The sequence below is a fragment of the Rattus rattus genome, chromosome 3 (genome assembly GCF_011064425.1).
Source record: "Rattus rattus isolate New Zealand chromosome 3, Rrattus_CSIRO_v1, whole genome shotgun sequence".
Classification (NCBI taxonomy): Eukaryota; Metazoa; Chordata; class Mammalia; order Rodentia; family Muridae; genus Rattus; species Rattus rattus.
In genome coordinates, this window is record NC_046156.1 from 125174093 (window position 1) to 125195640 (window position 21548).

A 21548-nucleotide genomic window follows, 5' to 3' on the forward strand; every position below is an offset into this window, starting at 1 on the left:
ATGTGACATCTCGTTATGTGGCAGGCACTGACTGCCTCGTTGGCCCCTCGTAACAACTGAGGTACACTCCAGTGTAAGTAAAGAAGTCGGAACTCAGCGTCCACTGACTCCTCCTGTCACTCTCTCTCAGGAGGTGCACAGGGCCAGGGAGCAAGTTAGAGAACTCTGGGTGTACCTGACCATACTCTTTACCACTATACAGGAAAACTGTCTTTATTAGCAAATGTTAATACACAAAGAGGTTCTCTAAAACAAAAGTCCAAGAATACTGTTGCTTCCTCATTTCTTAAATTTCGCCAGAAACTGAACCTTGATATGAAAACACAGTGCAGCAGGGACGGTGACTCATGCCTGTGATCCCAGCACTGAGACAGACAGACTGACACTGAGACAAAACTGCCTGGAGTTCAAGGCCTGCAGCCCACAGCAAGTGCCAGGCCAGCAAAGGCTGCACAGCAAAAACCCTGTCAGAAGAGGAAACTGAAAATGCACCTCAAATGAACAAAAGAGATTATAACTATGTATTAAATGAAAGGTCAAAATTACACAATGTACAAACAAGTCTGCCATGAAGTGCAAAAACAGCATCGCATAAAGGAATAGTCTACTCAACCGTTTTGACTGAAGGTCTACTGAATCTAAATAATTGTATGAAGCTTATCAAGGTCTCACTTACAATGGATACAACCGTTCCATGAGTTTTGACAGCAGGTCTACACCACATAACCATCATCATCTCACCAGCACACACAGCCTCCCTCCTCAATCTTCCCTACTCTGTCTGCCTCAGGTACCATTAATCTAATGTTTTCACTATGGAAAATTTTCCCTAGTCTGGAATCTTAAAAATGCAGAATCCCAGGTGCACTTCTTGTGTCTGGCTTCGGGCTAACCATGCTGTTAGGGGTTTATCTGAGATGTGCTCCTGTCACCTGTGAGTACTGTCCCCTGTGTGAATATGACACCATGTGCTTACACACTTGGCATTTAAAGACTATTTAGCTGTCATAAACTATTGTAGTTCAACAGTCATTTCAAGCCACCCAAGCGAGTATATAATAATGCTCGTTATGGTTCTGATTTGCATATCTATAATAATCTATGAAGTGGAACATTTTTCCATGTACTCATTTTTTGTTTGGGGTTGTTGTTGCTGATGAGACAGTTTTACTATGTGTTTCTGATTGTTGTGAAATTCTCTATATAGACCAGGTTAGCCTCAAATTCATGGAGATCTATTTGCCTCTTAAGTACTGGGATTAAAGCCATGTGCTATGCCTGGTCTATATAGCCTTTTTTAATAAAAACTATCTCTTCAAATCTTTTGTTCAAACTAACCTCATAATCAATTATTAAACTATAGGCATTTTTTAAAACATATTCTAGGTACAATCTCTGATCAGATATATTTATTGTGAATAGTTTTTCTTGGCCTGTAACCTGGGTACTCTTTTTTGTATGATTCTTTAAAGAATAATTTTTAGCTTTAATAAAGTCTAATTTATCACTATATGTGTTTCTAGTTACTCTTCTTTGTACCCCCTCAGAAAGCCTCGCCTACCCTAGACTTGCAGAGATGTTGTGCTATTTCCCCCTGGAGAGTTAAGTTTTTATCTTTAGGCTTATATTCTACTTTTAGTTTATTGTTGTGAATAAGATAGAAGTTCTATAATAAGACAGAATTCATTGTTTCTCCATAGTATCAAATAAAGTAATATTCTACTTAAGTTTTTAAGTTGCCTGATTTAACACATTTTTAAACATAAAACTGCTATCCACTTTAGCTTATATTGTATAACTGCTTGCAAAGAAATCTACAAAAAAAAATATAATTCCCATAAAAGGAATCTAGTATATAATAAAACTAAAAGTACAATGTTATTAACAAACTCTCATTAACCTTGGTGGACAGCTAATAACCTAAATGTCTGTTCAATTATATTATCAATTCTACAACACAATCACGTTCTCGGAGCTCTCAGTGGTGCATGAATTTCACCTGAAAGGCACGGCCATGCACTCTGCAGCGGAGGCCGAGCTGAGAGTGCAGTGCCCACCTCTCCCTCTCCCTCTCCGAGGAGACACAGCCCTCAGGAGCACACTGTGAAGCCAGACAGTCTCACCTGAGCAGCTGCAGACTGACAGGAAGGTGACGGTGACGACGAGACAACAGGGATGTCAGACTGTACAGCAGCCACAGTGGTAGCAGGTGTGAAAATCAGCTGTACAGACAGAAAACCAAAAGTAACAGCCTGAGACTAAAGAACACGTCCCACACACAATGTGCAGCAAGCAGGCAAGACACTGAGCCCTGTGACAGAGAGACAATGCCCGTTAGGACCACCTCCTAAGCAAAAGGCTTCACATGACAAAGAGAAGGTTGTGATCGCACAGCTCAAAGAGCCATCACAGCTTTAAAATAGCTCACAATTCTGAGAGTAGGAAAAATCTACTCAAAGAAAGACATGTGTTGTGTTGATATGAAATCCTCAAAGCAAATTTGTTCCAAATAAAAGCTCAGGATTCCTAAGATGGAAAGGGAAAATAAAACTCCATTAGGACATAGGTTAAATTCTGGTAAGAAACAGGAAAAGAAACACCAAAGTCTCTTCAGTCCACAGATAACAATGCCACACACTATACTACAACTTCTCAGCCACAAGGGCGACCTAACTATAGAACAAGGTAGGGTTGCTCTTGAGTGTGGAACTGTCTGTAAAAGGCTATTGATTCTAAACGTAAATGTCAGAATGTTAAAACAGAGCAACAAAATGTCTTCACACCAAAACGACAAAAAAAGAGAAAAACATAGTCTATACATCATTATCCTATTTCAGAGTTATTATTGTATAATGTCATTAATTTCTAAAACAATGCAATCTATTCACCCGAACTGAGTTTAGTCGGTAGCTACGGTAGGTCTCAGAGTGCGGAGAAGTACTAGTCTAAAGTCATTCCAGTGGTCACGCACCCCCTTACCACTGCATAAAGTAACGTCAACTAAGGGTATTTTCTAAAGTTGAATTTTTACTAGTAGGTATTAAACTGTGATTTTCATGCGTGTACACACATAATGATCATCTCACTCTCCCTGCCACATCTACCCCTGACTGCTCCTAGGCCCCTCCCTTTCCTCTAGGTCTTTTACAGTTTGAGTCTTTAGTCACTCACTAAATTTAAGTAAATTCACCCACAATTGTCTTATCTTCAGTGCATGTAGCTCAAATAATTCCACTCTAAAAGGAATATATTCCATTAGACTGAGTTATGTGAACTGCCTGTTTTAAAGGTCAAAATCATCACACACACACACACACACACACACACACACATCAAATGGTTCAACCTAATTTTAAACCATATCATTAAAGACAATTTCAAGGGAGAAAAATAACCCCAAGAGAAAGGTGATGTGTACCCCACAATTTGTGGACAGAAAAAGAGCTGTGTCCCATCCCCACGTCCCACCAAGAACAACACTGGAAACTAACCAGCCAACTCTAAATGAAGACCTGGGGTCAGACATGTACTCAGTTCACTGGTCAGAAGCCTGCACGTTAAGGAAGCTGAAGATGTAGAATATTGATAGGATGCTTGCCTAGTATGCATGAAGCCCTGGGTTCAATCTCTAGGACTGCGAAATTAACTAATACATATATATGGCTATATTTAAAAACACACATATATGCTAAAACATTTGTATAACTTCATCTACATTCCTTTAAAAAAGTTCAACAATTAAATCAGGAAATCAGTAGGAACCTAATTATAGAATAATCAATTAACATTTCTATATTAATAAAATATTTGAATTATACCTAAAAATACAACATTACAGAATTTGAGACAATAATAACCAAAGCTATGAATTATCTGAAAAACTGTCAAACTCCAATCCAGATTGAAGAAGGTCTGAGGACAAATCCTTACTTATAGCTAAAAACTAAGGTTTTAATAGTTCCAATTATTTCCTCAAACTTTCAATGCCAGCAGAATAAATGATTTTACATATTACTGTAAGTACTAAAACTATAAATTAAAAGCTCTTCGATTGTTGAGGTGGCAAGAAAGTTTTTAAAGTCAGTTTCTCAGTATTAAAAAATATTTTTTACCAAAAGGCCTACTGACTCAAGGTGGAATGTTTATGCACATTTATAAATGTACAAAGACTGAACAGACACGCACACACTTGATAAATACTGCTTAAGAATTAAAACGCCTCATTGCATCAAGTGCAGGAGCACTGAGCCCTCCGTAGCTAAGGCACGGAAAGCTGGCACTCTGCGCTTACCATTTGAGCTCGGAGATACATTTGGGCCTGGCTGGCTGTGAGGGTGGGCGAGGTGCTCCCTAGGAGCATGGTCTGCTGGGTAATGCTGCCACTGGTCGAGCTGGAGGCCTGCGAGCGGCTCATCAGCTGAGCAGGTGTCGGCGAAGTGGAGAGGTTGATCTGAGGAAGGTAATGCAACAGGTCAAAGGCTTCCATGTTGTGCCTCTGTGTCCCTCAGCCTCTCAAGCTGAAGCAGGCAGTCAACAGGAGAGACCTCACAGAGGGGCTCTCATCTTTGACAGAACCCTTTACTTTGGGCACCTATTCGCATATACGTGAAAAACAGCACAGACTGCTTAGTAACTGAACAACTTTTTAACATATCTACATTTCAGTAAAACTTCTAGCATCTTAAAATGTCATTCTACTACCTCCCCGAAATCAGAGCTAGTGTTCAATTATTTTAATATGCCTCAGAATAAACAACTTTAAAATTCTAACTTTAGTACACTATTTTCTCACACTCACATTTTAAGGAGCTTCTGAAGTGAATAAAAATTTAAATACAAATAATCCATTCCTATATAGAAAGCATACATGTGACATAAAATTAGTGCAGTTTTCTCAAAACAGAAGAAAATAAAATTGCTGTCAAACAGATAGAAAAACCCTGAATATTGGCTGCAAAATTAATGTGTACCCACTTTAAAGTTTAAAGTCACTGGTTAGGAATTAATTAGAAAGATGTGATGACTCATATACTATAGTGCTTGAAAAGCTGAGAGCGGAGGCTCCTGGCTTAAATGCCAGCTGTGGGCTGTGAAGTAAGTCCTAGGCCAACCTGTGGTACACAGGATCTGGTCTACACAAAAAAGAAAAAAATTACTATATGGCTGAGAGCGTGGCACAAGCCTATAATCTAAGCACATGAAATGCTGAGGCAGGAGGATTGTTGCTGGGTAGCCCAAGTTTATTACATATTATTATGTAATAAGATCCTGGCTCAAAAGAGTAAAGACTAGTGTGTAGTCTAGTAAATCCCTGGACAATACCTTAGAAACTGGCAACTTGCTTGATCTGTAAAGGAGAAGTAGATTGGGGAGGCTGAGAAGCAGAGAAGAGAGATACAAACACCCTTTCCACCTTTCCAATTCATAACCACGTTCACGTATCATTCATTCCTAATAATTTCAAACAGAATATAACTCAACCTCACCTTAAATCCTTTTGTGGTACAAAGCAGAAAATAAAATTAAGAAATATTAGACTTCTGATTCAGGAGTGAATACACATCCATATGCTCAAAGACATTCTGCAATCCTACTCAATATGAAGATGAGAGTGGAGTCAAAGTAACCCACAAAACTCAAACCCAGGAAGTAAGCAACAGCTGCCACCAAGCCCCTCTACATCCATGACACCTACACGGATGGAAGTCCACATTTGGCCTGCTATGCAGTAAAGCTGGACATGAAACCCCTATTTTTTGAGACAAGATCCTGAAAAAGGCTAATTGATTTGTAAAAAGCTGAGGCAGCTAGGAAGCTGCCGTAACTGCCCTGACATTCTGGAAGGCTGGAGGGAGACCCTAGGACAATCAAAACTGCAGGTGCTTACCATGGTGGGTATAAAATCCAAATACACACTCCCTGCATAGCTCTTAACATAACACCATCCAATTCATTAACATTTGACAGAACAAAATGGTAAAGCAGGCTTTCCAGCAATCTTCCACCAGAGGAAACATCAACTTAAGCACATAAAACTCCTTTCATGAGACCAAGGATATCAGATTCTTGTTAAAATCCATGTTAAAATATTTATAGAAGCTTATGAAATAGAAACTTTCAGGCATACTAAGTTGATTACCAATGTCTCGCCACAAGGAAGCCATCAGAAAGTACCCACTGACAGAGCAGTCACCATGACGCCCTACGACTATTTACTTGTCTGTATCCTCGGTGCGCTCTAAAATGTTGTCTTTCAATATGCGGTACTAATAGTGTGCCTCACAGCACATCAGTGTTAAAAGTTCTGAAACGTGGGCTGGAGAAATGGTTCTGTCTGAAAAGTGCTGGTCACACAGGAGAGGGACCTGAGCTTGGTTCAGTGCACACATCCAAAATCTCAGCACTGGGAAGGCAGAGACGAGAGAATCCATCCCTGGGCTTCCTGGATGCCCACACCGAAGCAGACAGGAGCTCTATGTTCCATTAGTAACCCTGTCTTCAAAACTAAACTGCCGTATGGCCACAGCAGACACCCTGTGTGTACATCAGTCTTCCGCACACAGACACACAACAAAAGTACTGGAACACAGTTTCCTCATGAGGGTGAAAGACTAACACAGAAGCCATGAACATCCCATATAAAACTAATGTGTGTATTACAATCCCTCCAATTCTTTCCTGCTCACCCCCATACCAGTTATGGAAAAAGTCAATTACCACTTGATCATATGCTATTAAGATACTTGCTATGTCTGGGTATAATTATTCCAAGGAATAGACTGTCCTTGAAGGAAGGCTCTGTACACCCTCAGGGCAACCAGCACGATGCTTAACAATAAATAAAACACTGTCTCCCTTCCCCTAACCACCATTCCCAAATCTCATTATTAGCTCGGGTTCAGACCCTATTCTACTGCCTAACCTTGGGCAATTGAGCTGTATCCTAAAAGGACTCTGGTAACATGATCTTTAGCAACAGCCTGGTCCACAGACCTAGTTATAGGACAGCTAGGGTTACACAAACAAATCCTGCCTTGAAAAACAAAACAAAACAAACAAACAAACAAAAACCAAAACAGCCCACCCTTCATTAAAATTATCTGTTGCATAGTCTAGCTAATACTCATTCCTGCTACCACTCATCCTGCAACGTAAGTCACACACATGTTTACTACACATGGAAACTACTTAAGAAACCCCGGAAGAGTCTAACTTAACATCTAAGTCACTGGTATACCCACTGACAAAGCCCCTCGCAAATACAATATTACTAAGTAATTCCAAAACGGATTTGCCTGGCCTACTTTAAGACCTTTTCAGCCTCAGTCTGCTGCAACACAAAAACACAACCCCACAGCCTGAGCAACAGAAACTCAGGACCGGACCGGCTTCAATGCAAGAGCTGCCTAGCCTGCGCAAGGGCCTGCGTTCAAGTCCCACACCACAAACTTTAAAAACAGACATTTATTTTTTACAATTGAGAGGAGTAAGGGAGTCCTTCCTGTGGAGTCTCTTCCTGGCTAACAGCCCACTACCATCTCCTATATCCTGCTGTGCTGGAGAGAGCCCTGAAAACGGTTCCTCTTGGACAGACAATGGTAATCTTATAGGAGGGCTCCACCCTTAGGACCTCATTTAACTTTAAACCAGTTCACCACAAGTCGATTTCTAATATAGTGACATGGGACAGGTTTCAAACATATGAATTTTGGGGAGACACAATTCAGACCATATCATCGTTTACTGAATCTTTGCTCTTTAATCTAAATGTAGATATATCTGGATGAAGAAAAAGCTAAAGTCCAAATAGACAATATCAGAAAAGCTTGGGGTGAGGCAACTTAATGGTTTGCTTGCCCTAAGTTACATCATTGGTCACTTACAGAATTTAATGTGAAAACCCACATGCATGCAATCAAGCTTTCAGAATACATAATGAAAGCAGTGATATCACTGGGTATTCTCATAACTTAGTCTTTTAAAGGAAGATTTTTTAAACTATGTATGTATATGCAGGAAGGGGGATTGCCGGTGAGCCCAGTGCCTACAGAAGCCAAAAGAAGGCATCGGTCCTCATGCCTAGGAGTACCTGGCCAACACCAGATCCCCATGCTCAAGAGTACCCAACCAACAGAAGAATTCAATCATGGTTCTATAGACTTTTTGCTTCATTTTGCTTTGTTTTGGTAAGTTTTTTGTATTATTGGTCTTTGTTTGATTTTCATTTTTGTGATTTTTTTTTATTTCTTGTTTTGGGGGGTTGTTTGTTTGATTTAGGGTTTTTGGGATGGGGAGAGAATATAAAGTTAAGTGGTAGGAGAGGGTCTATGAGTAGTTGTAAAGGGAAAATTACACGGTCAAAGACCTAAACATTTTTAAAACCAGACACATAGGCTGGAGACATAGCTCAGTGGTGAAGAACATTGGCTGAATTTCCAGAGGTCCTGAATTCAAATCCCAGCAACCACATGGTGGCTCACAACCATCTGTAATGGGGTCCGATGTCCTCTTCTGGTGTGTCTGAAGATAGTGACAGTGTACTCACATACATGGAATAAATAAATCATTAAGAACCTGACAGAAGAGAAAGGGGGGGTAGTCTTGAACACATCGGCACAAGAGACACTTTCTGAACAGAACTCCAGTGGCTCAGGCTCTAAGATCAACAATTCATAACTGGGACCTCGGAAACTGAAAAGCTTCTGTAAGGCAAAGGACACACACTGTCAATTGGACAAAACAGCAGCCCACAGAATGGGAAAAGATTTTCCCAACTCCACATCCAACAGAGGACCACTATCTAAAATACATAAAGAACTTAAGAAACTAGATGTCTAAAATGGGGTATCGATTTAAACAGAGACTTCTCTATAGAATCTCAAATGGCTGAGAAACACTTAAAGAAATGTTTCACATCCTTAGCCACCAGGGAAATGCAAATCAAAACTACTTTGAGATTTCATCTTGCATCTGTCAGAATGGCTAAGATCATAAAACAACAATTGTGAGGATGTGGACCAAGAAACACTCCTCCACTGCTGCTAAGAGTGTAAACCTGTGAAGCTACTTTAGAAATCAATATGGCAGTTCCTCAGAAAACTTGGGAACCAATCTACCTCAAAACACGGGTAAAAAGAGGACAGTATATGTGTGAACCATACACAGTATTAAAGTTTTTTAATAAGAAAAAATACTTCTTTTTAATTATACATATGTGCAGCAAGTCCTCTTAACCACGAGACATCTCTCCAGCTCCATAAATGTGGATTTAATCCAAACATTTGTTGTTTTGGGGTGGTGGTTCTTTTAGTCCTAGGGACTGACCACCAGGCCTCAAGCATATTAGCTAAGTATTATCATTCAGCTACTCCCAGCCCTGGCTTCTCTTTTAAAAACTCTAAACATAGTTAGAGATGGTGGTGTGTGCATGCACTTGCAAGTGGACGCAGGGGATTAGGAACTCAAGGTCCTCCTCAGACCAGCCTGCGCTAAAGGCCTTGTCTCAGACAAATACAATTCTGAACTGTTATCTTGTGAAGGGCCATATTCATCTTTCTACGGATAAAGAACCTTCTGGATTTTAAAAATGTAAACCATTTAACACAAGTGCAAATTTTACTTCTATTTTGTTGGTTTTGTTCTTTTTTTTTTTTTTTTTTTTTTTGGCAGCAGAGTTTATTATTGATTTAATTTTCATTTTAGCAACCCAAATTTAATTAACTCTGGCCCTGATCAACTGAAGTGCTAAGGAAACCAACCTCTGGGCTCATAAGGCCACCACAGTAATGAGTGAGATAGTCTAAAGTTCAGTGTTCCGTATGGCAGAAGGGATGGCGGCGGATGCTGCACTGCTTGGTATTTATGCGGTCACTAACACTACCTGCTAAGCAACACTGACTTTCCTGGGTCATGTGACTAGACTCTAACGATCTGTGTAATATTCATTCCTCAGCTCTATTCCCATTATCTAGACACAAGTGAATCCCCTGCACATGGCTTCATGATTACCTGAAAATCCATCCAAGTAACTAACTCACCAAATGTGCCAGCTCACGCCTGTGACCTTAGGACTGAGAAGTGGGAGAATCATCAAAAAGCCACGGTGACCCAGGCTACAGAGTAAGACCTGCCTCAAAAAGCTGAAAGTGGGCAGAAATGAGCAGACAGACTGCCACCCAATAATTCATTCTTATTATTACTACCCAGAGATTTCTCTACTACTGATCTGAATTTTGTTAGCCACTGTAGCTATGCTTCTGGTGAAATCACTTGTGGAACAACTGGCTACCCAGAACAGTAAATAAAATAAACATGGCGTACTGTCCTCTTTTTACCTGACATCTATTCTCCCTTAACACTTCTTTCACCCAACCAGCCACTCACAGTTCTGATGTACTCCATGAAACAGTGCTGTCTGGCTTAGGACAGGTAGCATTAGTTATGTCACTTAAAAAACATATTCACTTGAAATGACAGCTTCTCTGAGTACCTTACACATAAAATCATAAAAAGATATTTTTAAATGATACCTTTTTAACTTCCTAAAAGAAAATGTGCCCAGAGCACCTATCTATGCCCTAAAGTTACCCCACAGAACAGAGAGCCCACAAATGACGTACTTAAATTTTTAACTACAAGTGTAATAGGACACTGACATCAATAATCATAACTTCAGAGTCCACGATTAAAGCTACATGACATTAAGTCCTTTCATTCAGTCTAACTTTATTTAGACAGCCACAAGGTATCAAGTGGGTGCTGGGAACCAAAGCTGGCCAGATCCTCTGCAAAAGCAACAAGTGCTCTTACACCAGAAAACTAAGTGTATGCTGTCTAAAGCACACACTTAGCAAACACACACCTGTAGGTAAGTACAAGTTCATCTTCAACTCCATAACACCTGTGGACTGTATTTCACGGGAGTTAACTTCAGAGTATGGAAGAAGTAATACCACCTTAGACCAGAAAAAAACGCACTAAAAGGACTTTCTTAGGAAAACTCAATGGTTTTCAACTGCAAAACGTTTGCCACTAGGAGACGCTCCCCGTTGTTATGTTGGGTGCTGCTGTTACCTAGCTGGGGGAAGGTGGCTGTCCTGCAATGCAGACCGGCAGCCATGACAACAGAAGCTATCTGGCTCACCACAGTTTTGCTGAAAAGCTTAAGAATGGCCTGCACTGTACTGATTAAACTTCTAGAATTTAATGGCTTTCCTGTGGCTTCATAAAAAATGACCTTGTTCTTAGACAATATATCAAAGTATTTAGGAATATAGCTCAACTGACTTTTAAATAGTTCAACAAATGTGTGTATATGCAGAAAGACAATGTTGTATGCACAAGCAAAATTAGTGTACCTGAGTACATAATATACAGACTATTTTTATGTTCAGAATGCTTTAATTTGAATTATATTAAACTAAAAAGGTGACCTGTGTTAACATGTCTATACAGATTTCTTTTATCTAAAAAATAGTGCAAATTTTATGGGAGGGGTTTTATGGTCTGTTCCTAGAGCTTGTGTCTTATGACCTAGTTTCTGGGTGTGTTCGTTGGAGTTTCTGCTGCTGTGAAGAGACACCATGACCACAGCAACTATTATAATGAGAAACATTTAATTGGGGCTGGCTTACAGGTTCAGAGAGTCAGTCCGTTATCATCATGACAGGAAGCATGGCAGGCAGACATGCTGCTGGAGGAGGAGCTAAGAGTACACATGATCAACAGGCAACAGGGGAGTGCCCAATTAGGCCTAGCATACATGAAACCTCAAAGCCCACCTCCACAGTAACAAGCGTCCTCCAACAAGGCCACACCTCTTAACAGTGAGTGCTACTCCCTATGGGCCATGCATTCAAACACATGAGTCTTTGGGGGCCATACCTGTACAAACCGCCACCTGATACAGAAAAATGGTTTTCTTTTACTTCTTTCTCAAAATAAACTGTCTCAAATGGAAACTTGTAAATCTGTGTCAAACTACAAAATACTCAAAACTATCTTGCTTTGCTTCACTGTGCGTGCGTGCGTGTGTGCGTGCGTGCGTATATTTTATTCTTTGTTGTTTTTAAGTCATTCAAAGACATGACATACTTTTCAGTACTTCAGGCTTTCAATAAATTCTGAAACTAAAAAAAGAATTAAGAATCAGAAGACATTAAACAGAATCAATGGGAAAGATGTATAAGAATACACAAAGCTTCAATAGCATTCAGGTTTCCAAGCACTGGAAAGACAACTCAATGTCTGGATGGACTGCTCTGGCAGAAAACTGGAGCCCAACTCCAACATCTGCAATGGGCCACTTACGACCGCCTGTACGTTCATTTCAGAGGACCTGGTGTCTCTGCCTCCTTGCATCTGCATATACAGGCTGCATAGACAGTGGTTAAGGCCGCTGACTGCTCCTCCAGAGCAGTGTGGCTCAAATCCCAGCACCCACGTGGCAGCTCACAACTGTCTGTAACTCCAAGATCTGACACCCTCACATAGACATTCATGCAGGCAAATACCAAAGCACACAAAATACAGACAAATAAACTTTTTAAAAGGTTTTTTAAACCTGCATAGCACAGACGAACACATAATAAATAAACATAAGCCTGTTTAAGAACCTCAGATTTTAAGTTTAATTACCCATTTCCAGGCACTCACTAACTGAATGGCAGCTTTATGAATAACAAGTTTACTTTTGGAAAACAACAATTGCAATCTTTAAATGCAGGAGAAATTCTTGTATACTTACAGATGTCTGGGACATACTTGACTGTTGTGTAACACTGCCTGTAGGGGATGTAGATGGTCTTCCACTGGACAAACTGGCCTAAAATAACAGAACTGTTGTAATAGGTCTGTAAAAGCATTACGTTGACAACCTCCTTGAGTGATCAGAACCATGGCAGAGACAGCTTGCTGCCAAACATCTTTATCTCCCTTCTGTTCTGAGGGTTTGAGAGTCAACAGAAAACACGGCAGGGGAAAAAAAACCAAAACCAAAACCTCTGTTTTGAGCTACAATAATATAAAAGTACAATAAAAGTTCTAAAGTCTATGTATGAAAGAAATCATTGTATGGTCAACATGGCTTGATCCTAGCCTTTTTTTTTTTTTAAGAAAGAAACCAAAGCTGAAAGGTACCAAACAAAGCCCTCCCCTCCCCTGCACTGGCTACTCTTATGTCTACATGTCTATATGTATTTGCTTTTGTTACGTGTGGGTCCAGGGATCAAACTCAGCTCATTAGATCTGTTGGCTCATTTAGTAGCAGGTGCCTTTTCCCTCTGACCCCAATCTGGTTTTATTAGCTGTACCTTATAATGCTGTTATACTGGTAAACTGTCACGTGTTATCTGAGCTCGCTGAGCAGCTAGTAGTAGAAGTGGGGTTCCCACGACTCAGCTCCAAGCACATTTATTTTGTCAAGTGTCTACTGCCATCCCTTGCCTGGGAATGGACTAGACCCCACTAGCTCTGTGACACAGGAATAAAGCAGAACTGTCCAAGAATAAAAACGTCATGTCCTGAAAACAGCTAGAAGATAAACCATCCCCATCTGATATCTTCACTGTCTAGCCCATGAAATACAGGTGCTGCACTGGGGCTGGAAAGATGGCTCAGTGGTTAAGTTGGATTCCCAGCATCCATGGCAAGTGGCTCACAACTGCTTGTAACTCAAGCTCCAAGAGATCTAATGCTCGCTTCTGGCCTCCACAGGCACTGCACACAGGTGTGCATACAAACACACATACGTACAGAGAAACAAATAATAAAGTCTTTAAGAAGTAAATAATAAAATGAAAGGGCTAAAGCTGAAAGCTCAGCCGTGAGGGGAGTGTAGGGGAGCTCAGCCTTGCAGAGAAGGATCACTTGAGAACTCTTGGTAACTGCCTCACTGCAATGTTGGGTTTTGGCTGGAGGCTTCAAGCACCAATTTGATAAATTTATCTCTAGACATTGCTATGCGTTCTGTGACTTGGAAGCTTCACCCAAAGGGATACTCTGCTTCAACTGGGCATGTCGCCTGGAAATATCAGGGACTTCCAAGTAGGGTTCCTGCTGGGCTTTCGCAAGCCCCTGGTTTGATGGTGTCCCTTTTCTGCTGTTATCTGTGCTTGGAAGCCTTGCCTGAGGAAACATCCAGGACACCCATTAGGAACTCCGACTGACTGCCTCAATGGGGCTTGGACTGATGTCTGCCTGATTTGATAATGTTTTAAACTCATTCATTCAAAACAAAAAATACGCTAGGTGGTGGCACATGCCTTTAAATCCCAGCACTTGGAGGCAGAGGCAGGCAGATCTCTGCAAGTTCAAGGCCAGTTTGGTCTGCAGAGTGAGTTCCTGGATAACCAGGAGAAAAACCCTATCTCAAAAACTTCAAAGTAACAAGACAAAAAACAAAACAAAACAAAACAAAAAAAAAAAAACATGACTATGGTAGATGATTCTCCAGACTGTAAAAAACAATGTTGAGGTTTGGTCTGTTGCTATGTTCTGTGATGCTAAATACTGGCCCCAAGTCTGGTTGCCCGCAGGGATGAGGAAATTTTCACTTATACCATGTGATACTATGTAGCCTTGCTCCTTAATGTAAAACTGTTGGTTGGAATAAAGAGGCCTACAGTCTATAGCTGGGCAGAAGAGAGGTAGCAGGGTTTCAGTTCCCAGGGTCGGGTTGGAGGTAGGACCAAGAGAGGAGAAAGAAGGGGAGAGAGAAGGCGCCCTGGGGAAGGCAAACACGGCAGAGAGGACTAGCCAGTTGGAGTAAGAGTGCCCCAGGCGGAACATGGCAAGTCATACGTAGCTCGGGTTATAGGCAGGGAAGTCAATCTAATAGCACAGAGGGTGGATACCTGTCCAACTCTAGTGGCGATGAAAGCTTATCATAAGTATAGAGGTTTTGTGTCTTTTATGGGACCTGAATGATCTGAGGCAGGGTAGAAACCCCTGGTTGAGATTCGCTCTTCCCTTACCTTTGAAGCCAGGCTGCCTATTGCCTCAGTTAAGTGAAACTAAGCAGGGAGCCGGCTTTGTGAGTAAGAACCCTGTTCTGTAAGCCTGAGCTCACAGACTTTTAATCCCCAACATTCATATGAAAAGCCATGCACAGCTCCACAGTCAGCCTAGCTCTGAAGGACAAAGGCAGGAAGACCTGCAAGCTCAGCCTCCTGTATCAGTGAGCTTCCGGCTCCTGACAGACCGTTTTCAAGGCAATCTGGGAGGAGAGCTACAGAGAAAGACCATCAAGACAGACAACTGGCATCTGCCCTAGCTTCCACATGTGCACACATGGGAACACACATTCACACACTCATGTGTAATCATACTACACATCAAAACCATTGATAATTTTGTTTAAAAAAGAAAAAGAAGCAAGGTGGTAGCACATGTCTTTAATCCTAGCATTGAGGAGGCAGAGGCAGGCAGATTTGAGTCTGAGGCTAGCCTGGTCTACAGAGTAAGCTCCAGGACAGCCAAGGCTAAAACTTGAGTTATTTCGACAGCCAGTGAATTTCCATTTCTTAAATCATAAACATAACTGTTACTTAAAATATTTTTTAATTCACTATTGAAGTTGGTATGTTGGTACACACCTCTGATACCGGAATTCAGAAGGTAAAAACAGGTGACTCTCCACGAAACTGAGGTCAGCCTGGTCTAGATAGTGACTTCTAGACCAGTCAGAGCTAGGAAGACCCTATCTTTCTTAAACAAACAAATAGTACACTACTGAAAGAAGCAAGAGCTGGTATCTATAAATAACAGAAATACCTTTTTTTTTTTTTAGGTTCTGCAAATTAAGATTATTTTCTGGTCAGATTTAAGATTAACAACTAAATATTGCAAAAAGTTTAACTGTACAATATTAATATTTTTCTTTTCTTTTTTTTTGACCTAGGTTTTTCTGTGCAACCCTGCCTGTCCTGGAACTTGCTTTGTAGACCAAGCTAGCCTGAAACTCACAAAGATCTGTCTGCCTCTGCTTCCCAAGTGCTGGGATTAAAGCCTGGCATCGCCACCGCTGGGCTGAAAATATTTTGTTTTGTTTTGTTTTTTAAACAAAAACATTAATCATAAAATTAAGTTATTGATAGACTAATTTCAGACTTTAGAAAGGTCTACACACATGCACACACACACGCACACACAAAGGTCTACACACACGCACACACACACACAGAAAGGTCTACACACACACATACACATGCACACACACACACACACACACACACACACACACACACACACACACACACACACACACACACACACACGCACACACCCCTGTGTGCTGCCATGTATCCCCTGAAGAGTTGACAGGCGTAGAAGAATGAACAACTCTACTTCATCTACCACTTGTAATTTTATCTTACTTGATCTTCTTTATGAATATACACTACCTATGTAAGAAAAAACTTACTTTTGGTTTAAAAAATGTAATTCATGTAACCTTAAGTATCCAATGTTGTACCTAAAATTTTGGAGACAAAAGTACGCTACATACAGAGCGTTTTCCCAATGTAAATAAGGAGCAGCACACGAACATGTCTATTCTCCTCCTGGTGAACCTGTATGTGTCAGCCTATGAGCCATCTCCTCAGGGGGAACACCTGCCTCCTGACTTCCAGCAACCCCGTCTACCACACGGTCCTCGCGGTCTCACCTGCACCGCCGCCAGGCTCTGGAGCTGGGAGCTGCTCAGATGCTGCTGCTGAAGGGCGGCCGTGTGCAGCATGAGGTGCTGCTGCTGCGCCGCGTACATCTGCTGCAGGTACTGAGCTGCCGAGCTGGGGGGCCGATGCAGGGCCTGCTGAATTACCTGTGGGAGGCAAGAGGGCCTCTGTCAAACCGTCTCAGATCGCCTTTCCTCCCTGTGGTTTTCTGCTCCTTTACGCACGCCAAGCACAGCTCTGCCATTTTAACTCCACATCAACCATGAACTTAACCATGAACCATCAGAAGGAGCGGCTTACATTTTTGCTGCTTTACCAGTCAATGTCATTAAGCTCACTGACACATTTACTAGTGCTGTACACCCCTAGGATTTGCCCATTATACACTAATAATACATTATATAAAATATGCAACATTAATACAAGTTAAATTACCCACCTCATTCACTTAAAGGACAAATACGTGAAGAAATCTTAACTCTCATTAGTAGTCAAAAAAACTTTACCAATTAAAGGGATACAGCAACTCTCAACTTTTAGATGGACAAAGATTCAAAAAAAAAAAAAAATACTCCTACTGACTAGGAAAATACACCTCCCTACACTAGTAGTTAAGTTTATAGCCTTTCTGTACACAGATGTCACGGGATATGTACAAAGAACAGTTTTACCATGCACCCATTATAAACAGTAATACAGACAAATGCAATGACCACCAGCACACGCCTAGCAGGTACATAAAAATGGCTAGGATAAAGACGTGGGTTTTAACTTTAAACTGAACTTGAATTTTAAGTGTAATGTAAATTGCTACAGGTATACCTAGTATTATACGGTGCAGTGATCAAGCTATCCAGTAAGTACCAAATCCATCACAAGTGAAGAAAATCATTTTAAATAAGATACAATTTAGGAGATAATAAGGTGAGGATATTGAAGATGACTGTTACTGTCTGGTTTGTCCTTTCTACATATGTCTGAAAGTTCTACAATGAGTATTATATTAAACATTATATAAAATTAAAGAGGCATTGCTTTTTAAAAATGACTCAAATAACTTTTTAATTTCTAAAAACTATCTGATTCTTTGTTTGCACATAAGAATACTCTTAGTTGTTTTTAAGTGTATTTATTTACTTATTTGCATTGGTATACCATGGCATGTGTGTGTGAGCTCAGAAGACAACTTTTAGTTGGTTCTCTCCTCCCACATGTGGGCTCCGGAACACAAGCTCAGATCTCAGACCTCCAGGCTGGGAGACAAAGGTCTTCTCCTGCTGAGCCACCTTGCCAGCTCCTGGGACTTTGGTGGAACATCTAAAGACTCCAGAGCTGGAGAGCTTAAGGACCTGAGCATGTCTCCAGAACCTGTGTGGCAGCAGTCCAGGGCGTCGGATGCCATCTTCTGGCCTCTGCAGGCCAGCAGCACTCACATACATAGAGGCAGGCAAAACACACACACACACACACACACACACACACACGTATATGTATATGTATATGTATATGTATATGTATATGTATATGTATATGTATATGTATATGTATATGTATATGTATATGTATATGTATATGTATATGTATATGTATATGTATATGTATATGTATATGTATATGTATATGTATATGTATATGTGGAGAGCTGGCCCAGCTGTTATGAACACTTGCTCTTCCAGAGGACCAGAATTCAGTTTGCAGAACCCACATAGGAGCTCACAACCATCCATAGTGCCAGTTCTAGAGGAGTAGGCGCCCTCTGCTGGCCTTCATGGATACTGCATGCACTTGGCTCACATATACATGCAGGCAAAATACTCTTACACAAATAAATCCAAAATTTTTTTTAAAGATTTATCTATTTATTATATATGAGTACACTGTAACTGTCTTCAGACACACCAGAAGAGGCATCAGATCCCATTACAGATGGTTGTGAGCCACCATGTGGTTGCTGGAATTGAACTCAGGACCTTTGGAAAAGAAGGAAATCCTCTTAACCACTAAGCAATCTCTCCAAATCAAAAAAAAAAAAAAAAAAAAAAAACTTTTAATAAAATAGAGTAATTTTTGAATAAACCCACAAATTGCTAATTATAGTGAGTGATCATTAATAGATGTAGAATCTAACCCTAATGAGAGATCAAGATTTCTAAAAAGACAATAGAAAAATCCTCTGTCCATCCAAGTCAGAATGCGTCAGCAGCCACTGTCAGTCCATAGCAGCACAGAACGCTAATGTCAGCCTCACGTCAGAGTGTTAGACATTCTAACGGGTAGAAGTATAATACCCATGTAAGTCAGGGTACCCGACAGAAAGCCATGGATCCCTTCACTCAGAGTTTGACAAGCTACGGTTCCCTCGCAAGTGTTCCTGTCTCTCTCCAGCTACAGAGTGCTCCTGCTGCAAACTCTTCTCACAGACTCCCAGGCGATTCCTCACAGAAAGACTATGGATGAAACACCGAGTGACTCAGAACTACACTATTCCTCTTTGGTCAGATAAATCCATATATGATCTTCTAACTCCATAACAAAGTTCTAAAACCCCCATGACAAGCAAATAACCGGCTCCCGGCTTTTCTGTCAGTGTAGTAACTCCCCGTGTCAGCATGATCTCCTATTCTCTACCAGACACCTGGCACTGGAGTAACTAGCTAAAGGCACAATATAGCACCCTCATTTTGTTTCTCTATTGAAACCAGGGTAAAGAAAATCCACATGACACAAAATGAAAGCTTGAAACTTAAAGAACTACTGAAGTGGTTCAGTGAACACAGCTTTGAAAACACTTTAAATGAGAAAATTCAATGACTTGTAATAACTGGAGTCTGAGCTTCTTATGAGACATATCGGTACCTGCCACGTCTCTGGTAGCATTACAGTTTTTAGTTTATCCAGCCTAAGTGAAAGTGGAAACAAACGGCATAGTCAGATATCACACAATCTGTATGTTCTTCAAGGTAATTTTCTTCCTGTGCATTTAAGTCTGTATCTCTGCTGAGCTGACAAGGTTCTCCACAGTGACTTCAGAACGAAACTCCAAACCACAGAAGAGTTACAGGGATGAGTGTAACACGAAGGGTGAAGAATGCAATAATCAAATAATATTTGGATCCAAGCCCTTAAAAAAATATAGGGTTGGGAAGGCTGGAGAGATGGCTCAGTGGTTAAGAGCACTGGCTTCTCTTCCAAAGTGCCCAGGTTCAGTTCCCAGCACCCACACAGCAGCTCACAACTGGCTATAATTCTAATTTCAGGGGATCTGACAACAGACACATACATGTAAGCAGAAAAATCAATGTATGTAAAATAAAAATAAATAAATCATTAAAAGGAACTTTAAAAATGCAATTACAAGCCTGGAGTACACTGTCAGATTCAGCACTTGAAATTAAAGGCAGAGGTGGGCAGATCTCGGAGTTCAAGGTCAGCCTGGTCTACAAAGCAAGATCTAGGACAACCAGGGCTACACAGGAAAATCCTGTTTCGAAAAAACAAAAAATGCAATTATAAGCATTGAGAATCCTAGAAACATGAAGGCAAGTAAGCAGCAGAGAGCAGCAAGAACTCGGAGTAGAACCTGGCCGAAGCTGAGGTAGAAAACCCACCAGCAATGTGAGGCTGGATAGATTATTTAGCTCATTTAAAACACTAGTTTTCCTGTTTGTAAAACCCCTCATGTATAGAGATCTGGGAGGATTAAACAAAATACTCTCCATAAAGGAAGCATTCATTAAATGTGCCTGGCACATAACAACTCTTCAATGGATCTACTGTCGTTTATAGAGACCTGCAGTGTCTCCCACGCAATTCTACACGCTCTTTTAATTCTCATAGTCACTGATCAGTACACAGTGTTATCCACATTTACTGTTTCCTGGGACTCAAGGAGATGATTATGTCTTTCGCCCAAGGGCACACGGATACAAAGAATAATGACAACAGAATCCAAACATAGAACCCATCAGATGGCAACACTCAATGTCTTTCTGGAACAAGACCATATTGTCTCTATTGGTATAAAGTTCAACTAAATCAACTCTACTTTCTCAACTAAGTGACTTTACTAAAAACTCTCTCAAACTGTTCTCTTCCGTCTCTACCCTGAGAGGCTGTAGAGCCTTCCTGCTTACTGTCCCTATACCACCTGATGTGAAAAGCTTTCTGTGAATGTGTATGCTGCACTCAAATATAAAATAAGTCAGAAAAGCAGCTATTCTAAACACACCACCAGTGATATCTTCACTCTTACAGCTGCATTTAGAGGCATTCAACTATAATTTTCCTGACACATGATCTTATAAGCTCCCTGTTAACAAATGTACGCTCTCTGAATAGCACAATTATTAAATAACTTTATTGGTTTTTCAAAAATGAATGCTTTCTTTCTTTTACTTGATGTTTTGCAGTGCTAGAGATCAAACACAGATTAACAAACACTCAACCACGGAGCTGCATTCCCAGCCTGAACTTTTACAATCCTTTTTCTATCTGAGGATACTAATCAACACATAACAGCTGACTTGGGCACAAAGCGGGAGTCCATCTTTGGCCTTAACTCCCCATGTGCGTGGCTGAAATACCTGGACAGCATGTCGGTCTGACCCACTGTAGACAGAGATCTGTGGCTGCTGCATTCGGGAGGAGGATGTGGTGATGGTGGTGGTGGTGGTGCTGCTGGCTGTTGTTGACACAGACGTTCCAGAGCTGGGCTCACTCTCCATAGCTGTACTGTGGTCTTTAAATCTGGTAGATGACACAAGCGATCAGTACTGGGAAAAACCACTGCCTTTGTGCTTCAGTGAATACTGGCTACAAAGAAACCATCAGTGGAGAGCCTAAATAAAGCTAGCACTCAACCAGCAAACAGAAGAG

General features: G+C 40.9%; 1 protein-coding gene across 3 annotated transcripts in view; it reads right to left on the minus strand.

Annotated features, from left to right (window-relative positions):
• Phc3 (polyhomeotic homolog 3) overlaps window positions 1–21548 on the minus strand; it is a 65522-nt gene that overhangs the window by 40520 nt on the left and 3454 nt on the right. For 2 of the 3 annotated variants that reach the window (XM_032898565.1, XM_032898564.1), the window contains exons 2-6: window positions 21257–21419; window positions 16664–16819; window positions 12746–12823; window positions 4292–4450; window positions 2124–2222 (exon numbers count right to left, since the gene is read on the minus strand). In XM_032898565.1, the coding sequence (XP_032754456.1) occupies window positions 2124–2222; window positions 4292–4450; window positions 12746–12823; window positions 16664–16819; window positions 21257–21419 (655 nt within the window). The remainder of the gene's footprint in view (window positions 1–2123; window positions 2223–4291; window positions 4451–12745; window positions 12824–16663; window positions 16820–21256; window positions 21420–21548) is intronic. The other variant, XM_032898563.1, reaches the window with a different exon arrangement.